This window comes from Thalassophryne amazonica, chromosome 1 (genome assembly GCF_902500255.1).
Source record: "Thalassophryne amazonica chromosome 1, fThaAma1.1, whole genome shotgun sequence".
Taxonomy (NCBI): Eukaryota; Metazoa; Chordata; class Actinopteri; order Batrachoidiformes; family Batrachoididae; genus Thalassophryne; species Thalassophryne amazonica.
The window spans coordinates 103,199,857-103,216,199 of NC_047103.1; the positions used below are offsets into that span (position 1 = coordinate 103,199,857).

General features: G+C 41.0%; 1 protein-coding gene across 1 annotated transcript in view; it reads left to right on the plus strand.

Annotated features, from left to right (window-relative positions):
• LOC117510506 (cytochrome c-type heme lyase-like) overlaps positions 1-16,343 on the plus strand; it is a 49,964-nt gene that overhangs the window by 18,877 nt on the left and 14,744 nt on the right. Inside the window, exons 4-5 of the mRNA XM_034170282.1 lie at positions 888-910; positions 1,539-1,687. Coding sequence (XP_034026173.1) covers positions 888-910; positions 1,539-1,687 — 172 coding nt within the window. The remainder of the gene's footprint in view (positions 1-887; positions 911-1,538; positions 1,688-16,343) is intronic.

A 16,343-nucleotide genomic window follows, 5' to 3' on the forward strand; every position in this document is an offset into this window, starting at 1 on the left:
ACAATTTCTCATATACTCACTCCACTGAAAGCCATCAAAAGCCGCCTGGATTTTACAAATGGTTATCAACACGGAGGTGTTTTTCCTGTGCCTCCGCTCCGCGCCGGCTGCGTCCCGTCGCACGGACCCGTCCGCACGGACCCGTCCGCACGGACCCGTCCGCACGGACCCGTCCGCACCGACCCGTCCGCACCGACCCGTCCGCACCGACCCGTCCGCACCGACCCGTCCGCACCGACCCGTCCGCACGTCTTTCATTAAAAAAATCTCCTTTAACAGTGGAATATCCGGATAAAATGCTGAAACCAACTTCTTCTGAAACTTCTCTGTTCTCTCACGACGTCCTGGATCAATAGAGCCTGAAATGTGGAGGTTTTCAGCTTGAAACAGGCTGATGACGCCGCCTGAGAGCGCAGCGCGACGTCTCGCACCGTGGGAAGTCCTTAAAGCGACAGTGTCACCTCAAAATCTCTCATCAGCCGTTAAAATTTTCACTGAAAACCAGCTTAATTTTTCGAACCATGTCCACTTCGATGTGTCTCACAGGTTTAGAAAAAATTCTGATCAAACAAAGCGCCAGTCTCTCAGCAACTTCTCAGACAAAGGAATTCCGACGAGGGGCTGGACGACTCCTCCCACAAGGAGTGCTCACAGGCGAATGACGTCACCGACAGGCGTGGAAAAACTCACGCATGCGCACGAGGGTTCATGCATGTCTGACGTAAAAACATATGAATGAAATCCATATAGTTTTTGAAAAAAATAAAAAGGACCTATACTTTATGGAAAGCCCTCGTATATATGTGTATATATATATATGTGTGTGTGTATAAAAATTGTATTGTACAGGGCACATCACATTTTTTTTTGTTTTTTTACAAATGTAGGAGGCCCTGAGATGTATACTCTGGTGAGACTTATATACAGCAAATTCACAAATTTGTTGTTAATAACAATAATTATAATGACTATATAGAAGAAACAAAGCACTAAACAAAGTAAACTTCAATAATAAAAGAATATATGGCATTAATAAAACTTACACCGCAACAATATATAAAAATCCCAAATTAAAGAGCTCATATCACAGAAAAAGGTGCGACTCTTCAAGAGGCATTTTTTTGACAGGTGTGACTTTTACTCCAGAAAATATGATATATAAGTTAAATTTGCTATAATTCAGGTAAATGTATAAACACAATGTCTCTCACTCTTTAATTCTTAATTTTGCATGCAGTGTGTGCAGTCAGCTCATCACAGAGCACAAAATCAAGTGAGTCACATTTTGCAAATAAGTTTTATCTTGTGGACACAAAGTCAAGTTTGGATCGCTGAATTGTAGCTTTTTTAAACAACGCACATACACACACAGACAGATGCACATACAATTTGTATTGTTTGTATGAATGTTTGTTGCCGTTCAGGGTTATTCCACCAGCTTACTTGTTCAACTGCACACCCTAATTATAAAACATATTTGACAATGACTTGAAAAGGAGTTCTGGAAGATACAACACCTCTGCTCTCTGTGTTTACAGATGCCCCCTCCAAACCAAATGCCAGCCCCGGACCAGCCCTTCCCCCTGTCTGTCACCAGAGAGGAGTCAACAATTCCCCGACATGGCACAGATAAGAAATGGGTTTACCCCTCTGAACAAATGTTCTGGAATGCCATGCTGCGGAAGGGGTGAGTTTGCCAACATAGCTTTTTTTTCCCTCTTTAAATATATGTATAAATGCCAGCTGTTCATTACACATGCTTAGATGGTTTGTGTGTATTACGCAGTAAGCCCAGGGGTTGGTTGGTACTGTCTGGGTGGGCAAAACCTCACTATGATTCTTGAAAGTACTATGTCTCAGGTGTTCCAAAATGTATGATAGCATTGTTGAGCATTTTGCTTTCCCTATGTTACCAAAGTATATGTTCGAGTACCTGTGACGCCCACTTGCATCACAAAAAAAAAAAAACGAACTTGTGCAGTTATACTCCTTTAGTAGGTGTTTTATATTACCTTGAAAACAACTGATTATATATTTAATGAAAGGTGAGAATACAAGCTTTGCTGTATATTACAGTAAGGTTCTATATACAGTTGTGTGTAAAGGTTTGGGCACCCCTGGTGATTTCCATAATTTTCCTTTATAAATCATTGGTTGTTTGGATCAGCAATTTCAGTTAAATATATCATATAGCAGACAAAACACAGTGATATTTGAAAAGTGAAATGACGTTTATAGGATATACAGAAAGTGTGCAATAATTCTTTAAACAGAATTAGCCAGATGCATGAAAATACATCAGTATTTACTAGATCCTCCTTTTGCAGAAATAACAGTCTCAAAACGCTTCCTGTAGCTTCCAATGAGAGTCTGGATTCTGGTTGAAGGTATTTTGGACCATTATTCTTTACAAAACATCTCAGGTTTGTTGGTTTCCGAGCATGGACAGCCCATTTAAAATCACACCACATATTTTCAATAATATTCAGGTTTGGGGACTGAGATAGCCGTTCCGGAATGTTGTACTTGTTCCTCTGCATGAATGCCTTAGTAGATTTTGAGCAGTGTTTAGGGCCGTTGTCTTGTTGAGAGATCCAGCCCTGCCTCAACTTCAACTTTGTCCCTGATTCATGAACATTGTTCTCAAGAATCTGCTGATATTGACTAGAATCCATGTGACCCTCAACTTTAACAAGATTCCCAGTACCTGCACTGGCCACACAGCATGATGGAACCACCTCCAAATTTACTGTAGGTAGCAAGTATTTTTCTTGGAATGCTGTGTTCTTTTTCGGCCATGCATACTGCCCCTTGTTATTTCCAAATAATTCTATTTTAGTTTCATCAGTCCACAGCACCTTATTCCAAAATGAAACTATCCAAATGTGCTTTAGCATACCTCAAGTGACTCTGTTACAGCATCATACAGCATCTCTTTGTGCAAACTGCGCTATATAGTTGAACAATGCACAGAGACACTATCTGCAGCAAGATCATGTTGTAGGTCTTTGGAGCAGGTCTGTGGGTTGACTATGACTGTTCTCACCATCCTTCGCTTCAGCTTATCTAAAATTTTTCTTGGCCTGCCACTTCGGGCCTTAGCTAGTACTGTGCCTGTGGTCTTCCATTTCCTCACTATGTTCCTCACAGTGGAAACTGACAGCTAAAATCTCTGAGATAGCTTTTTGTATCCTTCCCCTAAATCATGATGTTGAACAATCTTTGTTTTCAAGGCATTTGAGAGTTGCTTAGAGGCTCCCATGTTGCCACTCATTAGAAGAGATGCAAAGAGGGGAAACATTTGCAAATGGCCACATTAAATATCCTTTTTCACCTGGATTCACCTAAATAATTATTGCACACTTTTTGGCAATACTAGAAACTTCATTTCCATTCTCAAATATCAGTGTGTTTGTCTATATTGTATGATATATTTAACTGAAATTTCTGATCTAGACAACCAATGTTATAAAGGAAAATCATGAAAATTATCAGGGGTGCCCAAATTTTTGCATACAACTGTACTATAGCCAGATGGTACACTGTGTTTATATAAAAATCTAAAGATTGCACAAAGTTGGAATCTGCATATGTCAGAAATACTCTCTTATCTTCTTGGTCCATTACCCTGGGCACTTGCCACACCAGAAGGCTTCCTATGGAAAACCAACAAGACAACTCTGGCGAGCACACTACAGAAAAATGTTGCTCCTGTAGGAGATGTTCCTGACAATTCAGCAACAATCACGTATGGCATGAGCCTCGTGCACAAAATGAGTGGAAATCCCACAACTTTTGAAGATGTTGCAGAGGCAACCAAACTGCAAACAAAGCCAATCTGTTTGAATTGCTTGTGATATTATTTGAAGTAGTTCATTCTGTGGTTTCTGTTACACTTGTGCTGTTGTGCAAACTCTTGATTTTTAGCATGTCTCAGGCAGGCTTGGGACTCCAGCATGGGTGCTTGCATCTCCTCTTCTCTCCTTTGTCCTTGATCTCTGCTCAAACCTTGAAAGTCCCAACTTAACCGGACTGTGAATTCTTAAACTATATTTGGATTAACCATGGAATTGATCAGCTGGTCTCTAAACGCTACTGACACCATTTTTTTCAACAAGGAAATTAGGGCTGGGGGACTCTGCATGCCCAGATGGAACCTACCCTGCGGGCTATGTTCTCAACACCTGGGAGAAGTGGCATGTTGTATGCTTGGTACCACTCCCTGTGGAGGACTTATTTATATTTGTTTTTTTGTGGGTGGGCTGGCGCTTATTCTACCGGAGAATTGGCAAGACAGGAGCTACCAGAACCATGATTCCTCACCTGTCCATCATGATTAATGAGTTGGGCAAGGCGAGTTGGGCAATGAGTTGTCTCAGACTGCTTTTACCCTTGAACTCAGAGGTAAGTTGGATAACATCTCGGAGCAAATGTACACCTTGCAATGGAAGATGTTGGAGACCAGGGAATACTCAAATTGGATTTGGTCAGTCAGAGGAGCTGCAAATGTGTTTCTCTGCTCAACCCTAAACATGGTAGGCTTATCAGCCTCCGAAGGTCAAAACGCCCCACTGGTTCCTCCAGAAGAATTTCTACGGCCTTCGTGAACCATTTGGCTGCCCTTTTATTTTCTGCCCTCCTTGACAGTCTGAGGTTGTCAAGGCAACTCCAGACATTATGCACACACTGGCAGAAATTGATGCAAACTCATCTGACTGATACAAACTCATCTCATCTGCACACATGACACTGCTGGGACACTGCTGCAGCCCATCACTCACTTTGCCTCAGTTCGGATGACAGACTGTCTTAAAGTTTAGCGTACATAAACAGTCAAATGTATATGTATGGGTGTTCTAATTCTGACGTGTGCAGTTATTACGTTCAGCTTGTAATAATTCTGGATTAATTTTATTTTTGTCTGAGGTGATTGGGCGTGAAGAAATTTGGTTGCACTTGTTGTAATGACTAAATCTCACTGTCTGTCTGTCTAGGCTAAATGAGAAAATGATTATGATGAAGTATCACAACAGCAATTTGGTCAAACCATGATAAAGTTGGGACACAACGAGGACAAAATTAATACCCCTTGTGTAATGTTTTCTTCAAAATTTTCACAAGTGCTACAACCCCTGGCAAAAATGATGGAATCACTGGCCTCGGAGGATGTTCATTCAGTTGTTTAATTTTGTAGAAAAAAGCAGATCACAGACATGACACAAAACTAAAGTCATTTCAAATGGCAACTTTCTGGCTTTAAGAAACACTATAAGAAATCAGAAAAAAAAATTGTGGCAGTCAGTAACGGTTACTTTTTTATACCAAGCAGAGGGAAAAAAATATGGAATCACTCAATTCTGAGGAAAAAATTATGGAATCATGAAAAACAAAAGAACGCTCCAACACATCACTAGTATTTTGTTGCACCACCTCTGGCTTTTATAACAGCTTGCAGTCTCTGAGGCATGGACTTAATGAGTGACAAACAGTAGTCTTCATCAATCTGGCTCCAGCTTTCTCTGATTGCTGTTGCCAGATCAGCTTTGCAGCCTTGTCATGGACCATTTTCTTCAACTTCCACCAAAGATTTTCAATTGGATTAAGATCCAGACTGTTTGCAGGCCATGACATTAACTCTGTGTGTCTTTTTGCAAGGAATGTTTTCACAGTTTTTGCTCTATGGCAAGATGCATTATCATCTTGAAAAATGATTTAATCATCCCCAAACATCCTTCCAATTGATGGGATAAGAAAAGTGTCCAAAATATCAACGTAAACCTGTGCATTTATTGATGACGTAATGACAGCCATCTCCCCAGTGCCTTTACCTGACATGCAGCCCCATATCATCAATGACTGTGGAAATTTACATGTTCTCTTCAGGCAGTCATCTTTATAAATCTCATTGGAGCTGCACCAAACAAAAGTTCCAGCATCATCACCTTGCCCAATGCAGATTCGAGATTCATCACTGAATATGACTTTCAGCCAGTCATCCACAGTCCACAATTGCGTTTCCTTAGCCCATTGTAACGTTGTTTTTTTCTGTTTAGGTGTTAATGATGGCTTTCGTTTACTTTTCTGTATGTAAATCCTATTTCCTTTAGGTGGTTTCTTACAGTTCAGTCACAGACGTTGACTCCAGTTTCCTCCCATTCGTTCCTCATTTGTTTTGTTGTGCATTTTCGATTTTTGAGACATATTGCTTTAAGTTTTCTGTATTGACACTTTGATGTCTTCCTTGGTCTACCAGTATGTTTGCCTTTAACAACCTTCCCATGTTGTTTGTATTTGGTCCAGAGTTTAGACACAACTGACTGTGAACAACCAACATCTTTTGCAACATTGTGTGATGATTTACCCTCTTTTAAGAGTTTGATAATCCTCTCCTTTGTTTCAGTTGACATCTCTCGTGTTGGAGCCATGATTCGTGTCAGTTCACTTGGTGCAACAGCTCTCCAAGGTGTGATCACTCCTTTTTAGATGCAGACTAACGAGCAGATCTGATTTGATGCAGGTGTTAGTTTTGGGGATGAACATTTACAGGGTGATTCCATAATTTATTCCTCAGAATTGAGTGAGTCCATATTTTTTTCCCTCTGCTTGGTCTGAAAAAGTAACCGTTACTGACTGCCACAATTTTTTTTTCCTGATTTCTTATAGTGTTTCTTAAAGCCAGATAGTTGCCATTTGAAATTACTTTAGTTTTGTGTCATGTCTGTGATCTGTTTTTTTTTATACAAAATTAAACAACTGAATGAACATCCTCCGTGGCCGGTGATTCCATAATTTTTGCCAGGGGTTGTATGCGTGTTCACCCAGCTCTCTGTGACCAAAAAAAAAAAAAGACACCACAATGAGGTGGCCCCTGTGGATTACTTCTCCCCCCAAAAAATACAACCCAAAACACATCCATAGACCAGCAAGAACTGAACCACAGGTTCCTGCAGAGTCACCTCAGCGCTTCTTCTCGCTGGCTTTATTTTTTCCACGGCTTACAGTCATTTTGACACTGTGATCCAACTTTTAACTTTGTGTTCATCTGTTAATGTGTGCATAATCGCTCTTTTGTGAGTTCGCGTTCTGCATAAATGCTCGTCTTGAGCGCGAGTCATTGCGTCATTGCGCCTCATCAGATCCATTATAGCAAGATGTTAAAACGATCATAAACATACTTTTATATCTGCTTATAAAGAAGGAATGTACATGAAACTGTATTACCAGGCTTGATCCAACTTTTAACTTTGTGTCCATGTCTACAAAATTGCTTTATTTGCGAGCTCGCATTCTGCGTAAATGCTCGTGTTAAGTGCAAGTCATTGCGTCAGTGCGCACACACGAGCGAGGAACTCATCTGATCCATTATAACTTCTTTTCCTTCCAGCTGCTCCCGTTAGGGGTTGCCACAGCAGATAAATCGTTTCCATCTCACCCTGTCCTCTGGATCTTCCTCTGTCACACCAGCCACCTGCATGACGTCTGCTTTGGCCTCCCTCTTCTTCTCCTGCCTGGTGGCTCCATCCTCAGCATCCTTCTCCCTGTATACCCTGGGTCCCTCCTCTGCACATGTCCAAGCCATCTCAGTCTCAACTCTCTGACTTTGTCTCCAAACCGTCCCACCTGAGCTGTCTGTCTATATGTTAATTTCTAATCCTGTCCATTCTCGTTACATCCAAAGAGAATCTCAACATCTTCAGCTCTGCCTACTGTCTTGTAAACTTTCCCCTTCACTCTTGCTGATATTCTTCGGTCAAAATCACTCCTGCCACTTTTCTCCACCCACTCCACCCTGACTGCACTCTCTTCTTCACCTCTCTACCACACTCTCCATTACTTTGTACAGTTGTCCCAAGTATTTAAACTTGTCCACTTTCACCACTTCTTCTCCTTGTAACCACACTATTCCACTGGGCCCATTTACACATGTACTCTGTTTTGTGCCTACTGACTTTCATTCCCCTTCTCTCCAGAGCATATCTCCACCTTTCCAGGCTAGATGCAACCTGCTCTCTACTCTCACGTCAGATCACAGTCATCTGCAAGCATCATAGTCCATGGCAACTCCTGTCTGATCTCATCCGTCAACCTGTCCATCACCGTTGAGAACAAGAAAGGACTCTGAGCTGATCCTTATTGTAATCCCACCTCCACCTTGTCTGTCTGTCACTCCTACTGTGTATCTCACCACTGTCACACTATTCTTGTACATATCCTGTGCTACCCTGACATATTTCTCTGCCACTCCAGACTTCCTCATACAATTGGCACCCTGTCATAAGCTTTCTCTAAATCCACACACAATGTAACTCCTTCTGGCCTTCTCTATACTTCTCTGTCGTTATTCTCAGAGCAAACATTGCATCTGTAGTGTTCTTTCTCAGCATGAAACCATATTGCTGCTCACAGATCTTCACCTGTTTTCTATGCCGAGCTTCTTCTGCTCTTTCCCATAACTTCATGCTGTGGCTGATCAACTTTATGCCTCTGTAGATACTGCAGCTCTGCACATCACCCTTGTTCTTAAAAATAGGAACCAGCACACTCCACCTCCACTCCTCAGTTATCCTCTCACTTTCCAAGATTTTATTAAACAATCTGATTAGAAACTCCACTGCCATCTCTCCGAGTCATTTCCATGCCTTCACTGGAATGTCATCTGGACAAACGGCATTTCCATTCTTCATCCTCTTTATAGCCAATCTTACTAATCTTACTAATTTTACTAATCTCTTGTACTTCCTGGTTTACTCTCACCACATCACCCAACCTATTCTCTCTCTCATTTTCTTTATTCATCAGATCCTCAAAATATTCGCTCCACCTTCTCAATACACACTCCTCGCTTGTCAGCACATTACCATGTTCATCTTTTACCACCCTAACCTGCTGCACATCCTTTCCAGCTCTGTCCCGTTGTCTGGCCAATCGGAACAGGTCGTTTTCTCCTTCCTTATTATTCAACTTCTTGTACAGTTCACAATATGCCTTTTTCTTAGCTTTTGCCACTTCTCTTTTCGCATCTCCTTGTACTCCTGTCTACTTTCATCTCTTTGACTGTCCTATAACTTTTTTGCCAACCTCTTTCTCCTTATGCTTTCCTGGACATCTTCGTTCCGCCATCAGGTCTCCTTGTCTTCCTTTCACTGTCCCAATGTCACACCCAATACCTTCCTAGCTGCCTCCCTCACCACATCTGCAGTACTTTTCAAGTTGTCCAAAATCTTTTCCCCTTTATCTAGTGCCTCTCTTGTGGCCGCCAGGTGCTCAGATAATGGGCTTTTAACAGCCTTGTCCCCATGACAGACATGCCTCTAAAATCCTTGTTTGTCCTCATAGTACCTCGTACACAAACTGCCCCATGCTTTTGTTGCTAAATTTCGAACTTCTTGAAATTAGCTCCATGCTCAGAGATGAGCCTAGTTAGCTGAATATTCTGCCTCTTAGAGCCTCTCAGAGCCACTGTTCTCCCACGATTGTTGAATAACTGGACTCGTACCAAAAAAAAAAAAACATGCTCATTATTCATCCTTCATTGTTCAGTGGGACCAAGGCTTTAGGCTTTCTCTCTGCTCCTGACAAGACAGTGTCTCTACATCTGGAGTTGGTCCCCGGCAGGGTTTTAGGCAGCGAGCCATCCAGCCGTCATTTGGACAGTCAATTTTTGAAAAAAGACGGGCGAAAAAGTAGCAGGCGGCTTGTTCAAACCCGTCTAAAATTAGGACTGGGGCCCATAGCTGGAGCAGTCTGTGTGTGTGCCAGCTGGCTGGGAGGGGAAGGGGCAAGAGCCACTCTTGTCAGTGCAGTGAGAGCGTGCGCGGAGCAGAGGGTGAAGCAGCACGTTCAGAAAACAAAACTGTGGCGCTGCGTTTTTTTGTTTCTGATGGTATGTACTGTTCACACCGTGTACACCTGTCGGTGACAGTTGTACTGAATTTATGAGATGATGAGATGAAATAAATTTGTTTAAAAATTCCTTCAAAAATGAAAATATATGAATGAATGGAATAAAAATCACACACACGTGTGTTTTTAAAAAACCTGATGTGGAGAAACTGCAGTGATCTTCAGAAGCAGAAATCACATAAAGCAGGTGAGAACTCTGCTATTATTTTCAAAAGGTATTTATTTTAGATCTTCAGCATAATGTCATTTTATGTTCAAGCACAATCTGTGACTGAGAGGAGAAAAACAGGAAATGAACATGAGTCAGAGTAAAAATTTTGCAAGATATGTTAGTATGTGTGTGTTTGTTGTTTTTTTGTAATCATTGCATTTTTCACCTTTAACTCGCAGCACAGTACACAGTTTACATCGCAGACTTTTGCACCTTTCAGCACACAAAAGGATCAAGGTCAAAGGTCAAGGTTACAGCAAGGTCAGACACTAAATTCAGTGAAACAACCTTCTTGGTCATAATGTTTTGAAATTTTGCCTCTGAGTGTGACATGGACACAGTGATTGGCCTTGCCCATAAGCCATTGGCTGGGATAAGTGATTGACTTTGACCTTCAGGGTTTTGCTTGAGGTTAAACGCCACCTAATTAGGTCAAACTTCAGATTACAGTAAAACATTTTGTGTAATACACCAAATTAAAGGGCTTGATGAGAGGAATCATAATATAGCATTTGTTTTAAGTTGTGATGTCATTTCATGATGCAATCATAAACAAACATGGAAAATTTAGATTTTTTTTTTTTAAGGTTTTGACAGGCTCTTGTAAATTCACATATAGCAGTCCTGTGGAGATACCTTTCAGCACACAAAAGGGTCAAGCTCAATGTCAAACGTCAAGGTCATAGCAAGATCAAACACTAAATTCAACGAAACAACAGTTTTTGAAATATTGCCTCGAAATTTGGCATGGATATAGTGATTGGCCTTGCCCATAAGCCATTACCTTGGATAAGTGATCAACCTTGATACTCAGCGGTTACCTTGATGTCAAAGGTGACCTACAATTAAGTCAAATTTCAGATTACAATAAAACATGTCATGAAATAAACCAAATTAAAGGGTGTGATGAGAGGATCCAGAATATATCAAAAGTTTTAGGTTATGACATAATTTGTTGACATCATCACAATATAACCTACAAAAGTTAGATTTTTTTAAGGGTGTGACAAAGCATGTAAATCATCATTGCAGACTCTTGTAAGTTCACGTATAGTAGTCCTATCAACATACAGTGGGGAAAATAAGTATTTGACCCCTGTCAGTTTTGCAGGTTTTCCCACCTACAAAGAATGGAGAGGTCTGTAATTTTTATCTTAGGTACACTTCAACTGTGAGAGACAGAATGTAAAAAAATAAAAAATCCAGAAAAAGAACACAGTATTTCAAGAAAAACTCTTGCTACCCACAGTAAAATTTGGAGGTGGTTCCATCATGCTGTGGGGCTGTGTGGCCAGTGCAGGTACTGGGAATCTTGCTAAAGTTGAGGGTCACATGGATTCCAGTCAATATCAGCAGATTTTTGAGAACAATGTTCATGAATCAATGACAAAGTTGAAGTTGCGCTGGGGCTGGATCTGTCAACAAGACAACGACCCTAAACACTGCTCAAATTCTGCTCAGGCATTCATGCAGAGGAACAAGTACAATGTTCTGGAATGGCCATCTCAGTCCCCAGATCTGAATATTGCTGAAATTCTGTGGTGTGTATTTAAGCGGGCTGTCCATGCTTGGAAACCAACAAACCTGAGATGTTTTATAAACAGTGGTCCAAAATACCTTCAACCAGAATCCAGACTCTCATTGGAAGCTACAGGAAGCCTGTAGAGGCTGTTATTTCTGCAAAAAGAGGATCTACTAAATATTGATGTATTTTTTCATTTGGGGTGCCCAAATTTATGCACCTGCCTAATAATGTTTAAAGAATTATTGCATACTTTCTGTAAATCCTATGAATTTCATTTCACTTTTCAGAGATCACTGTGTTTGTCTGCTATATGATATATTTAACTGACATTTCTGATCTAAACAATCAATGCTTTATAAAGGAAAATCATGAAAATTATCAGGGGTGCCCAAACCTGTATATATATATATATATATCAATCAATCAATTTTTTTATATAGCGCCAAATCACAACAAACAGTTGCCCCAAGGCGCTTTATATTGTAAGGCAAGGCCATACAATAATTATGTAAAACCCCAACGGTCAAAACGACCCCCTGTGAGCAAGCACTTGGCTACAGTGGGAAGGAAAAACTCCCTTTTAACAGGAAGAAACCTCCAGCAGAACCAGGCTCAGGGAGGGGCAGTCTTCTGCTGGGACTGGTTGGGGCTGAGGGAGAGAACCAGGAAAAAGACATGCTGTGGAGGGGAGCAGAGATCGATCACTAATGATTAAATGCAGAGTGGTGCATACAGAGCAAAAAGAGAAAGAAACAGTGCATCATGGGAACCCCCCAGCAGTCTACATCTATAGCAGCATAACTAAGGGATGGTTCAGGGTCACCTGATCCAGCCCTAACTATAAGCTTTAGCAAAAAGGAAAGTTTTAAGCCTAATCTTAAAAGTAGAGAGGGTGTCTGTCTCCCTGATCTGAATTGGGAGCTGGTTCCACAGGAGAGGAGCCTGAAAGCTGAAGGCTCTGCCTCCCATTCTACTCTTACAAACCCTAGGAACTACAAGTAAGCCTGCAGTCTGAGAGCGAAGCGCTCTGTTGGGGTGATATGGTACTACGAGGTCCCTAAGATAAGATGGGACCTGATTATTCAAAACCTTATAAGTAAGAAGAAGAATTTTAAATTCTATTCTAGAATTAACAGGAAGCCAATGAAGAGAGGCCAATATGGGTGAGATATGCTCTCTCCTTCTAGTCCCCGTCAGTACTCTAGCTGCAGCATTTTGAATTAACTGAAGGCTTTTTAGGGAACTTTTAGGACAACCTGATAATAATGAATTACAATAGTCCAGCCTAGAGGAAATAAATGCATGAATTAGTTTTTCAGCATCACTCTGAGACAAGACCTTTCTGATTTTAGAGATATTGCGTAAATGCAAAAAAGCAGTCCTACATATTTGTTTAATATGCGCTTTGAATGACATATCCTGATCAAAAATGACTCCAAGATTTCTCACAGTATTACTAGAGGTCAGGGTAATGCCATCCAGAGTAAGGATCTGGTTAGACACCATGTTTCTAAGATTTGTGGGGCCAAGTACAATAACTTCAGTTTTATCTGAGTTTAAAAGCAGGAAATTAGAGGTCATCCATGTCTTTATGTCTGTAAGACAATCCTGCAGTTTAGCTAATTGGTGTGTGTCCTCTGGCTTCATGGATAGATAAAGCTGGGTATCATCTGCGTAACAATGAAAATTTAAGCAATACCGTCTAATAATACTGCCTAAGGGAAGCATGTATAAAATGAATAAAATTGGTCCTAGCACAGAACCTTGTGGAACTCCATAATTAACTTTAGTCTGTGAAGAAGATTCCCCATTTACATGAACAAATTGTAATCTATTAGACAAATATGATTCACACCATCGCAGCACAGTGCCTTTAATACCTATGGCATGCTCTAATCTCTGTAATAAAATTTTATGGTCAACAGTATCAAAAGCAGCACTGAGGTCTAACAGAACAAGCACAGAGATGAGTCCACTGTCCGAGGCCATAAGAAGATCATTTGTAACCTTCACTAATGCTGTTTCTGTACTATGATGAATTCTAAAACCTGACTGAAACTCTTCAAATAGACCATTCCTCTGCAGATGATCAGTTAGCTGTTTTACAACTACCCTTTCAAGAATTTTTGAGAGAAAAGGAAGGTTGGAGATTGGCCTATAATTAGCTAAGATAGCTGGGTCAAGTAATGGCTTTTTAAGTAATGGTTTAATTACTGCCACCTTAAAAGCCTGTGGTACATAGCCAACTAACAAAGATAGATTGATCATATTTAAGATCGAAGCATTAAATAATGGTAGGGCTTCCTTGAGCAGCCTGGTAGGAATGGGGTCTAATAAACATGTTGATGGTTTGGATGAAGTAACTAATGAAAATAACTCAGACAGAACAATCGGAGAGAAAGAGTCTAACCAAATACCGGCATCACTGAAAGCAGCCAAAGATAACGATACGTCTTTGGGATGGTTATGAGTAATTTTTTCTCTAATAGTTAAAATTTTGTTAGCAAAGAAAGTCATGAAGTCATTACTAGTTAAAGTTAATGGAATACTCAGCTCAATAGAGCTCTGACTCTTTGTCAGCCTGGCTACAGTGCTGAAAAGAAACCTGGGGTTGTTCTTATTTTCTTCAATTAGTGATGAGTAGAAAGATGTTCTAGCTTTACGGAGGGCTTTTTTATAGAGCAACAGACTCTTTTTCCAGGCTAAGTGAAGATCTTCTAAATTAGTGAGACGCCATTTCCTTACTTACGGGTTATTTGCTTTAAGCTACGGGTTTGTGAGTTATACCACGGAGTCAGGCACTTCTGATTTAAAGCTCTCTTTTTTAGAGGAGCTACAGCATCCAAAGTAGTCTTCAATGAGGATGTAAAACTATTGACGAGATACTCTTTCTCACTTACAGAGTTTAGGTAGCTACTCTGCACTGTGTTGGTATATGGCATTAGAGAACATAAAGAAGGAATCATATCCTTAAACCTAGTTACAGCGCTTTCTGAAAGACTTCTAGTGTAATGAAACTTATTCCCCACTGCTGGGTAGTACATCAGAGTAAATGTAAATGTTATTAAGAAATGATCAGACAGAAGGGAGTTTTCAGGGAATACTGTTAAGTCTTCTATTTCCATACCATAAGTCAGAACAAGATCTAAGATATGATTAAAGTGGTGGGTGGACTCATTTACTTTTTGAGCAAAGCCAATAGAGTCTAATAATAGATTAAATGCAGTGTTGAGGCTGTCATTCTCAGCATCTGTGTGGATGTTAAAATCGCCCACTATAATTATCTTATCTGAGCTAAGCACTAAGTCAGACAAAAGGTCTGAAAATTCACAGAGAAACTCACAGTAACGACCAGGTGGACGATAGATAATAACAAATAAAACTGGTTTTTGGGACTTCCAATTTGGATGGACAAGACTAAGAGTCAAGCTTTCAAATGAATTAAAGCTCTGTCTGGGTTTTTGATTAATTAATAAGCTGGAATGGAAGATTGCTGCTAATCCTCCGCCCCAGCCTGTGCTACGAGCATTCTGACAGTTAGTGTGACTCGGGGGTGTTGACTCATTTAAACTAACATATTCATCCTGCTGTAACCAGGTTTCTGTAAGGCAGAATAAATCAATATGTTGATCAATTATTATATCATTTACCAACAGGGACTTAGAAGAGAGAGACCTAATGTTTAATAGACCACATTTAACTGTTTTAGTCTGTGGTGCAGTTGAAGGTGCTATATTATTTTTTTCTTTTTGAATTTTTATGCTTAAATAGATTTTTGCTGGTTATTGGTAGTCTGGGAGCAGGCACCGTCTCTACGGGGATGGGGTAATGAGGGGATGGCAGGGGGAGAGAAGCTGCAGAGAGGTGTGTAAGACTACAACTCTGCTTCCTGGTCCCAACCCTGGATAGTCACAGTTTGGAGGATTTAAGAAAATTGGCCAGATTTCTAGAAATGAGAGCTGCTCCATCCAAAGTGGGATGGATGCCGTCTCTCCTAACAAGACCAGGTTTTCCCCAGAAGCTTTGCCAATTATCTATGAAGCCCACCTCATTTTTTGGACACCACTTAGACAGCCAGCAATTCAAGGAGAACATGCGGCTAAACATGTCACTCCCGGTCTGATTGGGGAGGGGCCCAGAGAAAACTACAGAGTCCGACATTGTTTTTGCAAAGTTACACACAGATTTAATGTTAATTTTAGTGACCTCCGATTGGCGTAACCGGGTGTCATTACTGCTGACGTGAATTACAATCTTACCAAATTTACGCTTAGCCTTAGCCAGCAGTTTCAAATTTCCTTCAGTGTCGCCTGCTCTGGCCCCCGGAAGACAATTGACTATGGTTGCTGGTGTCGCTAACTTCACATTTCTCAAAACAGAGTCGCCAATAACCAGAGTTTGATCCTCGGCGGGTGTGTCGTCGAGTGGGGAAAAACGGTTAGAGATGTGAACGGGTTGGCGGTGTACACGGGGCTTCTGTTTAGGGCTACGCTTCCTCCTCACAGTCACCCAGTCGGCCTGCTTTCCCGGCTGCTCGGGATCTGCCAGGGGGTAACTAACGGCGGCTAAGCTACCTTGGTCCGCACCGACTACAGGGGCCTGGCTAGCTGTAGAATTTTCCACGGTGCGGAGCCGAGTCTCCAATTCGCCCAGCCTGGCCTCCAAAGCTATGAATAAGCTACACTTATTACAAGTACCGTTACT